This window comes from Canis lupus, chromosome 2 (assembly GCF_003254725.2).
Source record: "Canis lupus dingo isolate Sandy chromosome 2, ASM325472v2, whole genome shotgun sequence".
In the NCBI taxonomy this organism is placed as follows: domain Eukaryota; kingdom Metazoa; phylum Chordata; class Mammalia; order Carnivora; family Canidae; genus Canis; species Canis lupus.
In genome coordinates, this window is record NC_064244.1 from 39,711,413 (window position 1) to 39,724,795 (window position 13,383).

Genomic DNA, 13,383 nt, shown 5'->3' on the forward strand with positions numbered 1-13,383 from the left:
TATTATCACACAATTTTTCTTGACTTAGTATCTTGAAGCTTTGTGGATAAAAAAGTCTAAGGAACATGTGGCTGTTACTATGAGTAATGACTTTTTCTTTTTTCTGGCTGGCTCTCTGAATAGTTTATCATTACTTGTGGCAGCTTTTAAACACAATCTTATCATCTATCTTCATTTTCTCTTTTGTACAGTAATTCCAATTGTCTTTCATTAATTTTTGCATGTTAACCTATTTGGCTTAAGGGGAATTCTCAACCTCAATATTAGTACAAAAAAGAAAATCGCAGAAGAACATGGGAATTTTTCTTCTCAGAATCATTTTGAGATGCTGTTGGCATATGAAATAGCATCCCAAATGGGAAGATAATATCCTTGTTAATCAAAAAACTATTTAAAAACTCAATTAACAGAACATTATGCTATATAATTAATCTTCATTGCATTTCAATGATTGCCATCCCATCCCCCCCACAAAGCACTTAATAAGTCTTTGGGTTTTATAGTAATAATCAATAGGGTAAATTTTGTAATATAAAGTAAGTTAGCCATAGACGATAATCAGACACTTTTACTGCCTGAAATGATTAAGTCAACATCATCAGAAGTCTCTTTTATTCTAAAGCGTTGGATACACAGGGCTTTTGAGTAAAACTTCAACAGCAAAACGAAAAAAAACAAAAAGAAGAAGAAGAAGGAAAAACATGCATGTGGTCTGGCTTTCAAGAAATCTGAGCTGAAAAAAGTAAAGTGAACAATACATACAGTTCTGAGAAACAATCAAATTACTGAGAATCTTAAAAAACAGAGGAGTGGAGATCTGGTCATGTTGCGATAAGCCATGCTTGAATAACCCTAAACTGGCTATTTCAGAAGTGCCCATGTTCAAGTTTGTACACTGGCTTTGTCATCAAGGGAGTTTTAGTTCATATGCTTTAAAAACTTTTCCCCTTCTTTTCAGAAGATTAACATAATACTCACTGTAAAAGCTTAGCAAGTAAAAAATGATAAAAGGAACAAAATCTACAAGACATTCAACATGCATGGTCCAAAATTAATCATAAATCTTTCTGTGTGCTTCCTGTCTTTAAAAACGTTAATATATATCTGATCATATTATATACATGTGAGCATGGCCTTGTCAGTGCTGGGCATAGGTAAAAAGCAAATTCCTGCCTTCTTGACTTATATTAAATGTATATCCCTCTGAGGCAGACTCACATGTGGGATGAAATGAAGTGCTCTCCAGCTTGGTAGCGGGTTTTCAATTTTTATACACTAATCCTCTGAATTGTTATGCTATTCAATTAGCACCCTTTAGTATGTGATTTTACTCTGAATTGTTCTGAGCATAGATGGCTTCTTTCAGCAAGGGTATTATGAACCTTTAGGGTAGGTCATTTCACTGCATGAAAGTTTACCAAACAAATACGGAATTTGGCTCTCTGTTCAACCCCTAATGTCCTCTCTCTCTGACCTATTTCTATCAACTTCCCCTATAATAACAAATGGTATAAGAAGAGGACGGAAGGACCCAGAGAGAAAGAAATCACTTTTTGGTCTATTCTTTGGTAGGTCCCCCTGTCTTCTTGACCTGTGCTCCCGGCCAAGAACTTGATGGTGTAAGAGAGACACAGCCATTTCCTTTACGAACCCCCAAATACATCCAGGAACTAATAATTTTGATTCAGTATGCCCAACTCACAGGGATGGCATGTTGAATTGTCTGAACTGTATTCCCAGAATAACATTTAGTCAATCTTAAGAAAGGAAGTCAGATTCTAAAAACACCTGGAAATAATCTGCACTAGTCAAAAACTACGGACAATGGGTCTCACATAATTTGGTCATAAATCCATTATTTTTAAAAAGGATAATTGCTATGTGCTGAGGGGATACCCTGTGCTGAGAACTCTGGTAGGCATCTTGCATATACTGTTTGAAAGTTTTTCAACAGCTCAAAAAGTGAGCTCAAGAGAGATGGAAATACATGGTTTGCTGATTGTATCTCTGCAATTACCAAACAGGCAAAGTCACCTCCACGTACCATTAGTAGACAGAAGGAAGTAGGCTGCATTCTGCTGAGGGAGCCATCTTATTTTATTGATTTTTTCTTCTATTTCTAAACTCTTCAGGTAATCGAACTCGGGTTCATGGCTCTGGAATGTGCTGTAAACATTGTATTCACCCCTACGATGAACCTGATTTTTACTCTGTAGGAAGGGAAAAAAAAAACACACACAAAAGAAATGAAATCATATAAGCCAACTGCAAATTCACCAATTCCTTTTTTCTTTTTTTCCAGCATTAGAGTCCCTTGGGTGGGCTGGTCAGGCCACGTCAGTGTAGAATGAGGGCAGACCCATGGCAACTAGTTGATCTTACCTTACTGGCCTCCCCAGCATTTGATTGTGCATCCCTGTTGGTCATAACTGGCACCTCCAATATACATCTATTTATTTATAAATTATATGCATGAACTTCTGCACTAATATATAGCAGGTACAAAATACACATAGAAATAGATGTCAAAATAGGACACGATTTAAAAATGCATATAAAGAGAAGTTCTAATATTTTCTTTCTACATCCTAATAGAGGTCTCAGACACCCTTAGGAGGGAGCCATCCCACAGCCACATCCACACTGACCTATATTAATCCCTCACAAAGACTCCAAAGTAATGATATCTATACCTTTTGCTGGCCTTTTAAAATCACACTGGATCCTCACAGAACCTCTGAGAGGTAAGCAGTGCAGGGAAATGGACCAAAGAGGTTCAGAGGTATTAAAATGACCTCTCCAAGGTCACACAGCTTATACACAGATTTGGGCATCCGATCTCTCCCTTCCCCATTTTCTTGTGGCACAAGAGACAAAACAGACATTGGCACAGAGATGCCACAGGAGTCCCTGGAGGACTGTCAGACTCTACCTCTGGCTTCCCCTCAGCTCCGGTTATGCATAGCGTGGAACCACAGGAACTACGCAAAAGATGGGAGAATGAAAGAGGATAGGATCTGCAGAAGGGCACAAGGGTAAGAAGAGGGTGGAAAGGAGAACAAAGAGGGTGTGAGGGAAAGATGAGAAGGAAAAAAAAAGGGGGGGGGAGCTTTTATTGCAGGTGTTACAGGACATTATTACCAAGCGCTTCCAGATTCAGGCTTTGGAAAACCGCATACAAATTCAAATTCAGGTCTTACCACACATTTGTCATAGAAACTTGACTCTAAAGAAAAGTCTCAATTAGAAAAACACAATCATATTCCTGGATGGATATTGAACATTCAAACCCAAGTCTCCATTTATTCCATTTGACGGGTGATGGTGCTGATGGCCAGTGTGGGGTGTGTTTGCAAGGGTGCTGAGGGTCTACGAGCAAATTCTCCCAGAGTGTGCCTCCTGAGAAGCCACTCACACAAGTTGGCAGTGGGCCTGACCCTAGACGTTGTCCTATGGCTTTCTCAGGCTTCGCGTTCATTCCAACCCGAAGCCTTGCCGCAAAGCGGAACACTCAACTGTATGCTACCAACCTCCATGTCTATATTTTATTGAACAAAACCACCCTCCTCCTTTGGAAAAACGTGTGCCCTTTCCTTCTGCTACTGACTCAGGCTTCCCAAATAGTTCAGTCAATTAAATAGGTGAAATCCATAAATAGCTAATGGAAATCATGATATAGAATATGACCGGCAACATGCTGCCTTGGGTAATTTATGTTAAATAGTTGCTCTGGTTCTTCTTTATCATCACTATGAACCTAATTAGATTTTTTTTTTTAATGGAAGAAGGTTTGAAAATCAGTTTTCAAAGGACTTTTAATGCTAATATCCTGCTTACTACAGAGACAGCCAGTCCACCTTAACAATAAATTTATGTGTGTTGATTTGCTACCATCCAAATCAGACTGTCAAGTGTGTGTAGTATGTGCCAGACCAATTAGCACTAAGCAGCTCTGGAAAAGCAGGAAAAATTCCAGGTCACGAAGAGCTATTAGTTCCTACTTGCCAACCACATTTTCGTGTTTCCAGGGCCAATGGAATAGGCCGGGTGCCTGATTTAATGCTGAACACTTGAATTTCTACGGAACCCCGAGGGATCACGATGCCCTTATAGAAATTAATTGCAAATAATGTGCAATTACCAAATATATCACCTCTAAATGAGGCTTTCCTTTTTTTGAGGGAAGGTGGAACATAAATGGCTTTGAGGCACAAAGCAGGCTTTAAATTGCTAGGGAAGTCTCTTGCGAAACCTTCCTCCTGCACTGGGCCTCCCCCTGCACTGGGCCTGGTGAATCTCAGAGGCAGGCGGTAACAGATGGGAGAGGTCCTAGAACACACACCGGCCTGCTGGAAGCCCCAGAACCATGCCAGGGGAGGCCAAGGAAATCAGATTGGGTTGTAATTCCATTCTGACAAAACAGAAGCAGGCACCAAAAACTCAATTTATATGAAAAAGAGAAACAATTCCTAGTGGAACCCAAGTCTCAGGAGGAAATGGGCTTTTCTGAGATTCAATTCACTGGAAGTTGGAACTCCTGCTCCAAACGCACACAGCACTGAGCTCCAGGGACCGTGATGACTCCTACAGTAAAGTGCACGCCACATGCATGGCTGAGATGTTATTTTGTGGGTTCTCACCCCCTTTGGTAGGGTGAACTGTCCCTTTCTTCTCCACTGACCCAAGGTGTCCTTTTCATATCTGTTGGCAAAGAGCTATCTTTTCCCCCTCCTACATATTCTGCAGGAGCACCTGAAATCTGGAGACTTCGTTTCAAAGGCTGGAAAAGAAATCCCAGTCAAAAAGGAGTTCTCTGCTCAGCAGCACCCATGGTGTTTTGCAGGTCGGATGGGAAGTGAGGTCATTTTGAATGTGCAACACCCAGGTTTGGAAAGATTAGGCTCTAGCATCGGGTGCTTTCAATGAGCCTGAATGTGGAACTGTTGATGTTAATGACTTTTTGGCAGTTTTTAGCTTGCGAGCAAAGCAGCAAAGAGGCAAGGTTAAGGGCGACACATGAGGATTAAGGAACAGTAGGAGGCCTCCTTTAAAAAGAGAAGAAAATGGGCATTTTGCATTCACTGCCACTTACCTCCTGCTCTCGTTGAAATATTACAACCCGACCCCCCTTGTCCCCTGTCGCTAGTAATTCTCCCGTGTGGTTGAATTCTACCGTAGAGATAATGTCAGCTGAAAAGGAGAAGACAAAGGCAATTAAAGTAACTGCACACTTACTTTGAAACGATAGATAATAGATATACTTTTCTGTACACTGAAGGGCTCTGGGCTTTGTCTCTGCAGTGGAATTTATAAGAATTTGATGCTCCATATTTTAAGTGCCACGAGGAGTGGCGTTTGAGAAAGGCAATTTCCTAGATGCCCACACGGCAGCAGCGTGGGCTCTTGGAACATCTGGGATGACAAAAGGAGAAGCACATACAGACCCATTTGTTTGGGGCAAAAGAAAACGCCTTTCCTTAATGCCCCCAGGAAATGGCAATGTTTGCTTCTTGCTTTTGATTTTTAAGAATTTTTACCAACCGGGGACCTTTTACCCACCCGGGGCCTTGGGCCTCCTCCTTCCTTCTACACAGAGAAACTTCCCCAAACAGGTTTCAGTTGTGGCCTTTTGAAAGCAGGCTGAAGACTGTGAAGCACCAGGGCTGGGGGTGCTTGAAGCTCAGATGTGGGGATGCAACAGGAAGGTACCACTGGGATGCTAGGAGGCAGAAACTCAGCCTGACCACAAATACTCCAGGTTGACCCAGGCTCCCTCTTCCCCGGTGAGCCCAACACCCCCATCTGGAAGAGCTTGGCCTTACTCCAACCCCAGGAGCAAGATGTTGAGAACCGGGTCACGAGGTCAGAGGGGAGAGGGCAATTTGTACTCTGTTATTTCAGAATGAAGAAAATACACAGGCGCCAGGAACTCAGATCACTGATAATTGCTGAAGGAATGCCAGCCTGCCAGGTCTTTCTTCAACCCTGGTTACCCTGGAGCAACACGGACAGGTAAATTACCTATGATTGGATTTATTAGGGCTATTTTTAGAAAAATGTCAGAGGTTAATTCCTCTGCAATTATTTCCCTGCAGGGCTCCAACAATTGCTACCCAGAGTACAAATGAGTTTTTTAAAAACAAAACAAAACAACAACAACAACAAAAAAAACAAGAGGCAGGGGAATTATGACTATGGCCTTTGACAGAGGAACATTCTGAAGATTATGTCCAGGTGAGGAAAGCAAAGGGGAGACAGTGAGGTGGAAAACGAAGGCAATTACCCCTGAAAAATTCAAATCTCAAATCTCACTTTAATATCATCATTTCAGGATTTTCTTTGTATGCCTGATTTATTCAGGTAAGTAGTGTAAAATTCTCCACTTTGCAGGGAACAGTGCCGTTCTACATACAAAAACACTTCGATAGTCATTCTCTTTGCAGAAGTAAAAAGACTAAGGACAAGCCAAGGCCACTCTCAAGTAGGGAGCATTTAAAAGAACAATTCATGATTTCCTGTTTTGGCTTCTTGGGTGTCTGACTCCAGTGGTAGCAAATTCAAAGCCCTGTGGAGCCATGAGGCATCATGGCCCAAAGTAAACCAGGTGAAGGAGAAAGCTTCCTCTTAAGGGGAAGTGGCTACTTGTGGATATGAAATATTTCACGTGCTGCTAGATTTTTTTTTTTTTAACAAGAAGCTGGAAATCCAGATTTTATGCAAAATCTCTGAATTTTATAATATTGTCAACTATTTTACTCCCCCAAGCCATGACATTAAAAAAAAACAAACAAAAAAACAAACTCGCCTGTGGGTAGAATGTGTTTGGGAGTCATGAGTTTGTGACATCTGGTCTATCGAGTCTTTCTTCAGGAAAGGCCACCCCATTCCTTACGGATGATCTCAACTAGAGATCTAGTCTGTCCACTCAGGAAGATTCCTCCAAATGAATACGACTTTTAAGGAAAGCCAATTGAAGCTGGGCGGTTCCTTGGTTCCTGATGTAAGTTTGGAAGCTCATTTCTAGAATGAGTGTTCACTGAGGAGTAAGCAAGCCCAGCAAGGCTGAGAAGCCAGCACCTCAAGTGAATTATGACGCCACTTTCCTTTGTTAGAGTTTATGTATCTTAGCAAAGCACTTTCATGTAAAGAGGAGAGAAGGCGGCTGTGCAGGGTTTGCAGCTGCCTCAGGATGCCCTGGGAAAAGCACTTGAGCCCTAGGATACACTTCTAACACTTATTACTGATTCTGGCCTTTCAGTGAGGGGTTGACAATGGGGTTATCCACGAAGCTTCCTGACTTGCGTGCAACCTAAAGTGGACGTGGCAGCTTCTGTCAGGTACCTCAGTAGGAGGCGGAAGCTCTCAAACTATTAAAGTTATAAATACCTCCTGAAGGAAAGAGTGGTGGGGAACAAAGGGGGAGCGGTGGGGAGGACCCCCTCTCTCTGGTGGACAGGTTACCAGAGTCACGTTTAGGATGTCTTTAGGTCAACAACCAGCCTAACTGCACCTTTCCTTTTAAAAAATCACGTTAACTACATTTGACCCTTCCTCTTAGAAGCAATGTTGACACAGACTCCAGAGTTCTAGAAGGTGCACTGGGAACTAAAAGATGGGCCTTCCCTGTTACTGAAGTTAGGAATCAGAAGGAAGAATTAAGCACCATTTTCCAAAGTCAGTCTCCGACTCAGTTTCCAAGAAAACATCACACCAACAGAAACAAAATTCACTCTCCAGGGATGACATACACATTTGTCTTTTTGCCCAGACTCCCTGAGAAAACGTCTTCACTCTCCCTTTCAGAGATGCACAGGTCAAAACAAGGTCGGACTCCAGCTCACAGCTGAGCCACCTGATCCAAGCTGGTGTTACTCAAACTCTGCGTTATGAGGGATCCAGGCATGGCCCCAGCTAATAAACATGACCCATTTATTTTCTAGGTGTTACAGTTATTTGTGCTATGCCTCCCTCAAGAACCTTGTAAGAGGAAAAGGTGATTGGCACAGCAGGATTCTCAAATTCTTTAGTCTTCTTGCCAAGTCCTTAGTTTTGTTTTAATCCTGCCAGTGGGCTGGTCTGTATACTAGGTTGTTTATATCCAGCTATTGTCTACCTCTCTTCAGAGCACAGGCCACTGCAGCTCGAGTTAATACCTGTTTTGAACCTTCATGTTTCCTGACTCATTTATCACTGCTAAGCCAGTAGGTGTAACCAGAATACTGTAGGGCCCCATCCACTGCTCCAGATCTTCATCTATGACTGTTTAATAATTGATGCAAACCTCATGAATCACCCTACATTCCAATTTAAGGACACTCAAACTTCTGATGCAAATACTCTGGTTTGCAATGGGCTCTCGGTAGAGCAACTGAAGTCAGAAAACCCATGCTGCTCAGGACAAAATAACTCTGGTTGAGTATAGAGAGGACGCAGTGATAATAATCAACTAGCAAGCCTGAAACAAAAACTTCATCTGAGATCATGGCCAAAAGAAGTAAATTCATCAAGTTCAACATAACTTTCACCTTTAAATGATATGTGTATGTGACAACTCATTTTATCAAATGCCGAGCCCAGTCATATTATTATATAAAAAGCTGTAAACTGGAGCTTTTTCCCTCTGTTCCAGAGAGATGTAGATAAAGTGCCTGTCTTTGACTAAAAACAAAGACCAGAGGCCAAAAACAGTTATGGAGGTCAAATGTAGTTAACGTGATTTTTTAAAAGGAAACCCTGGGAGGTATGACGTTTGCCCTGTTCCACATTTATTTGTGCTGATTTAATTTCCACAAGATGGTGGCCTGGTAACCCCATTTCTAGTTCAATAGGCACTGCCAAGACTGAGTGTTTCTTTTCTAAAATCAATCTCTGCATCTTACAAAGGTTCCAAACTAGTAAATTCATACATAAAGTCTCCATTTACCTGAATAATAGAAATTGACGTGGCCTTTAAATGCTTGTGATTAGGTTGAAGAAATGGAGGGAACCGCCAGCACATGCCCTCGTCTCTCACTGTACCACACTAGGCTGGAGCCTACACAATGCCTGGGCTGAGCACAACGATTAGGCGATGGACAACCCAAAGAGCACGGTGACTGTTTCAATCAAATGATGGCTCAGTTTAAACCTGGAGAGGACCTAAACCCAGATCCTCTGGTGGGACAAGGTCTTACTGACCAGGTCAGAAGCACTGGCCTCTCTGCATCAATCATAGGGATTCAAATGAGAAGGTAATGCAATTTAGCCTTCAAAGCCCATTAAATGTTTTATCTTTCATCTATGAAACATTTGGGAGATAATACTATAAAGTCATTTACTCTGCTTATATCAGCTGGCCAGTTCTGCTCACTCAATTCTTGGCTTTCTTCCAGATGGTAAGATGGGCTCTAGGCAGAGTTGTCTGCGTCTTTTGTGAGGATGAGGATGAGGATGTGGCCAGCCAGGACAGAAAACAGGTGCCACAGTGGAATACAGGTAGTTGATGGAAAATTTGTGTTGAGAGTGATTTGAGAGGTCACTTGCAGGCTGAAGTGCTTTAATCGGCAATGGGTCCTGCGCTACGTGGTGAGGGGCAGGGGGCAGCATGTGTATCCTTTGTGGTCACTGCATAGGGGCTTGTAGCTAGATTGGCAATGCTTTTGTGGCTCATTAAATAAACAGGGAAGACAGATTCCCAGCAGGAATTAAAATTACTCCCTCCATCTACAGAAAACGGTGGCCTCCTTCTCAGGTTCTGGTTCACGGCCCAAAGTCAGCATCCATTTTCTCAGAAGAGGTTTCCTCTGGTAAGTTTTGATAAATGAAATAGTGTGTTACAGTATATTTTCCATCTCAAAATAGGGGGATAAAATGAAGTCTGGTTATGGCCAATAAGATATGCCCAAGTTCTGCTACTGGGATTGTGTCAAATGGCCTAGTTGTTGAAAAATTTTAATATGTTGTAAAATTCAAACAAAATTGGGCAATAAAACAGTAGGTGTGCAATGACTGCAATTTTTAAAAGGTATTCTCATTTAAAAATATACTTTTAACTGGTAAAGCAATATACACTTTCATTTATTCAATAAAAACTTTCATTAATACCAAGATGGTGCTTAAAATATAAAATGAAATTTCTCTTATAATCTGACTCCCTGGAAAATAATAATTAACTCCTATAAATACACACACACAGGCAAATAGTCAAAGGCCTAAGTCTGTTGTTAGAGTCCAAAATGATGTTCTAGTGTAGGATGTTAATGATTTAACTTTTCTTATAGTCTTTTTCTTTTTTTTTTTTAATTTATTTTTTATTGGTGTTCAATTTACTAACATACAGAATAACCCCCAGTGCCCGTCACCCATTCACTCCCACCCCCCGCCCTCCTCCCCTTCTACCACCCCTAGTTCGTTTTCTAAGTTTTTCAGGATTTTCTAATTTTTTTTTAAATCAGGACCATCAATCTTGAATAATTTTTAACTTGTAAGCAATTTTAATTGGTTTTCAAACTGAATACAAGATTTTAGCATTTATCTCAGCGATTCTATAGACGTTTTAAACAATTTCTTTTTAGGGAAGCTTGGTGGTTCAGCGGTTGAGCATCTGCCTTCAGTTGAGGGCATGATCCTGGGATCTGGGATCAAGTTCTGCATCGGGCTCCCTGCAGGGAGCCTGCTTTTCCCTCTGCCTATGTCTCTCCCTCTCTTACTCTGTCTCTTATGAATAAATAAATAAATCTTTTAAAAATTATTTTTAAATTAAATTTTAAGTTCCCAGATAGTAAAATTCACTCTTTGTGCCATACAGTTATATGGGTTTGGATCAGTGGGTATAGAGTTATTTTTAAATTAAATTTTAAGTTCCCAGATAGTAAAATTCACTCTTTGTGCCATACAGTTTTATGGGTTTGGATCAGTGGGTATAGAGGTGTATCCACTACCACCACCATGATATAGAACAGTTTCCAAATGTCAAAACCACTGTGAAGGTACAGAGGCTTAATACTGCTGGCTTCTATAGAAATGGCTCAAGTGGGAACCAATGCTCATTTCTCACTAGTGAGAGTCAAAGGTTTTATTTTTTAATCTCACTGTTTAGATAGTATCACTATTTAAAATTCTGCTTTTAGAGTGGCCGGAAACTAAACTCATCAATATGCCTTTGTTAGCCTGCATCACAAACTAGGTTTATGCATTAAGTTTTCTGCCTGTGAATTCAAAGTTTTCTTGGTAATGAAACAGGACTATGTTTCAGCCCTTAGTTCAGTAGTAGCATTAGCTTTGTAACTCAGTACTATTTCTCACATTCCTGGAGCTCAGTTCTAAGTGACAGAAGTAGTAAATATCAAGCACTGAGCAGTGAAAACAAGTGGATCTAATTTTGTTCACGAATTTTGTTTATTGGCAAGAGCTTCCCAGTGAGAAGGATTCTGATATCATGCTGGGCTTGGTGGGAAGGTGCTGAGATCAACTGGTTATGTCCAGCATGGGTATGGCAATGGCCAGTACACATGCCATGTGCTTGCTATCCTAACCTTCTGTGTGTAATAGACACTCTCTGACTGATCCAGACTTGATTCCTTTGTCACCCAACCACTGTCTGGTATTTAGATACTGAATCCTTTTCCTTTCATTTGAATGTAATTAATTCTGTGCATATTGGTTTTAACTTCAATCTGGCACTGGTATTCCTCCTATACGAAAGAAAGCAGGTGGAAGGGTCCAATAGTCCCAATTCCCAAGAACTTATCACAACTGCTGCTTCCTATGTAATTGCAAGCCCAGTGCTGGAAAGTGGGCACTGTTTCAATGTCAGCCTGCCGGTGTAGACCAAGCATACTAAGGGCAAGTAATGTCTTGTGACAGATACTCTCAGCAGCTCCCACCTGGTGCTTTTCTTCTTTGCCTGTCTCCCACTATAGAGGCTGAAAAATCCAGATTCTTGCTTCCCAGCCTCCCTTGTATCTAGGGATGGCCATGTGACTGAAACATGGCTTGTGAGGCACACAGGAAGGTCTGCTGGGGAGCAAGGAGGCAGAGATTCTGGGAACAAGTTTTCCTCCCTGAATTAAAGGAAGGAATCAAGTGAGGAGCAACCTTTTGGCTACACTTACATACTCCTTGCATAATACTATTTTTTTAAAGATTGTATTTATTTATTTTGAGAAAGAGAGAGAGAGAGAGAAAGAGTACATGAGTGAGCAGGGGGAGGGGCAGAGGGAGAGAGACAATCTCAAGCAGACTCCCCACAGAGCATGGAGCCCTGACATGGGATGTGAGGCTTAATATCATGACCCCGACATCATGACCTGAGCCAAACCCAAAAGTTGGATGCTCAACTGACTGAGCCACCCAGGCACTGCCCCCCATACCACTGCTTTTGCATTTGATTTTATGTGGCCACAACTGGTGAGGCTGTGGCAGCCATCATCTGACATGAGGTGACAAGCCATGATACTGAATATGACAGATGGAAGAAAGGGACAATGTCCTTGGTGACATCACTGAATTGCAAAAGCCTACAAGAGTCTGAACTTGTTAAACAATAGATACCAAGGGGTTTAAACCACTGCTCACTAGATTTTCTGTTATTTGTATCTAAATGCATACATAATAAACATGTCTTTCTGTCTTTATTCTCTTCATACATTATGCACAGGGCTAGACTATCAATACAAGTTGAACTGGGAAAAAAATGGTTCTTTGTCTTGCAACATCTGTGCTTAAACTCTCATACACTTTTCATGTCACTTTATCACATGATCAGTGTTCCTTCATACTTGCTTAGTTCCCAGCATTGAGGTGGTTTGTTTCCCCATCTTTCTCCGTGTGGAAATGGTATTGTTCCACCATTCAAATATGAAAGCAGCTTACTGGGATAGAAGCATCCCCTACCTCCAACTTATCATGGTGTCCATTATAAAATTATGATTTCAGAGAGACTGAGCCATGTTCTCCTTAGGAGCCAGGTTCTTTCACTAAGTCTAGGGAGCCTACCATGCTTCCTGAGCTGTGAAAATCCAGATGGTGGGAAGCCAGTGAGTAATGAATGCCATACTGTTCCTACTAAAATGCACACAGCTTCCTCACACTGACCAAATCCCCAGCACTAGCCGGGTCTGGGACGACCCAAGACATGTGGGTTGATGGAGACTGCCTTTCATTTAATACAAGTTCTTACCACAAAGAAGCTGAGAAGAAAGAACATTCCTGTCGTGGGGGCAAAACCTGGGGCAAAGTCATTTTAAAAATTCTAAGTCCTCCAAATACAGAAAAATCCAGTGGGAAATTGGTAGCAGTCCAGACTTGCATACAAGCCTGCATGGTTTATAGTGGAATCTGCTGTCAAGGTATCTACCATCTGTCACCCCCTCTTTCAGAAAGCAGAGGAGTAATTAACTGCTT

General features: G+C 41.5%; 1 protein-coding gene across 20 annotated transcripts in view; it reads right to left on the reverse strand.

The window, feature by feature from the left end:
* PPP2R2B (protein phosphatase 2 regulatory subunit Bbeta) overlaps positions 1-13,383 on the reverse strand; it is a 440,017-nt gene that overhangs the window by 100,565 nt on the left and 326,069 nt on the right. For all 20 annotated transcript variants that reach the window (XM_025447681.3, XM_025447676.3, XM_049102509.1 and 17 more), the window contains 2 exons: positions 5,093-5,190; positions 2,045-2,210 (listed from right to left, as the gene is read on the reverse strand). In XM_025447681.3, the coding sequence (XP_025303466.1) occupies positions 2,045-2,210; positions 5,093-5,190 (264 nt within the window). The remainder of the gene's footprint in view (positions 1-2,044; positions 2,211-5,092; positions 5,191-13,383) is intronic.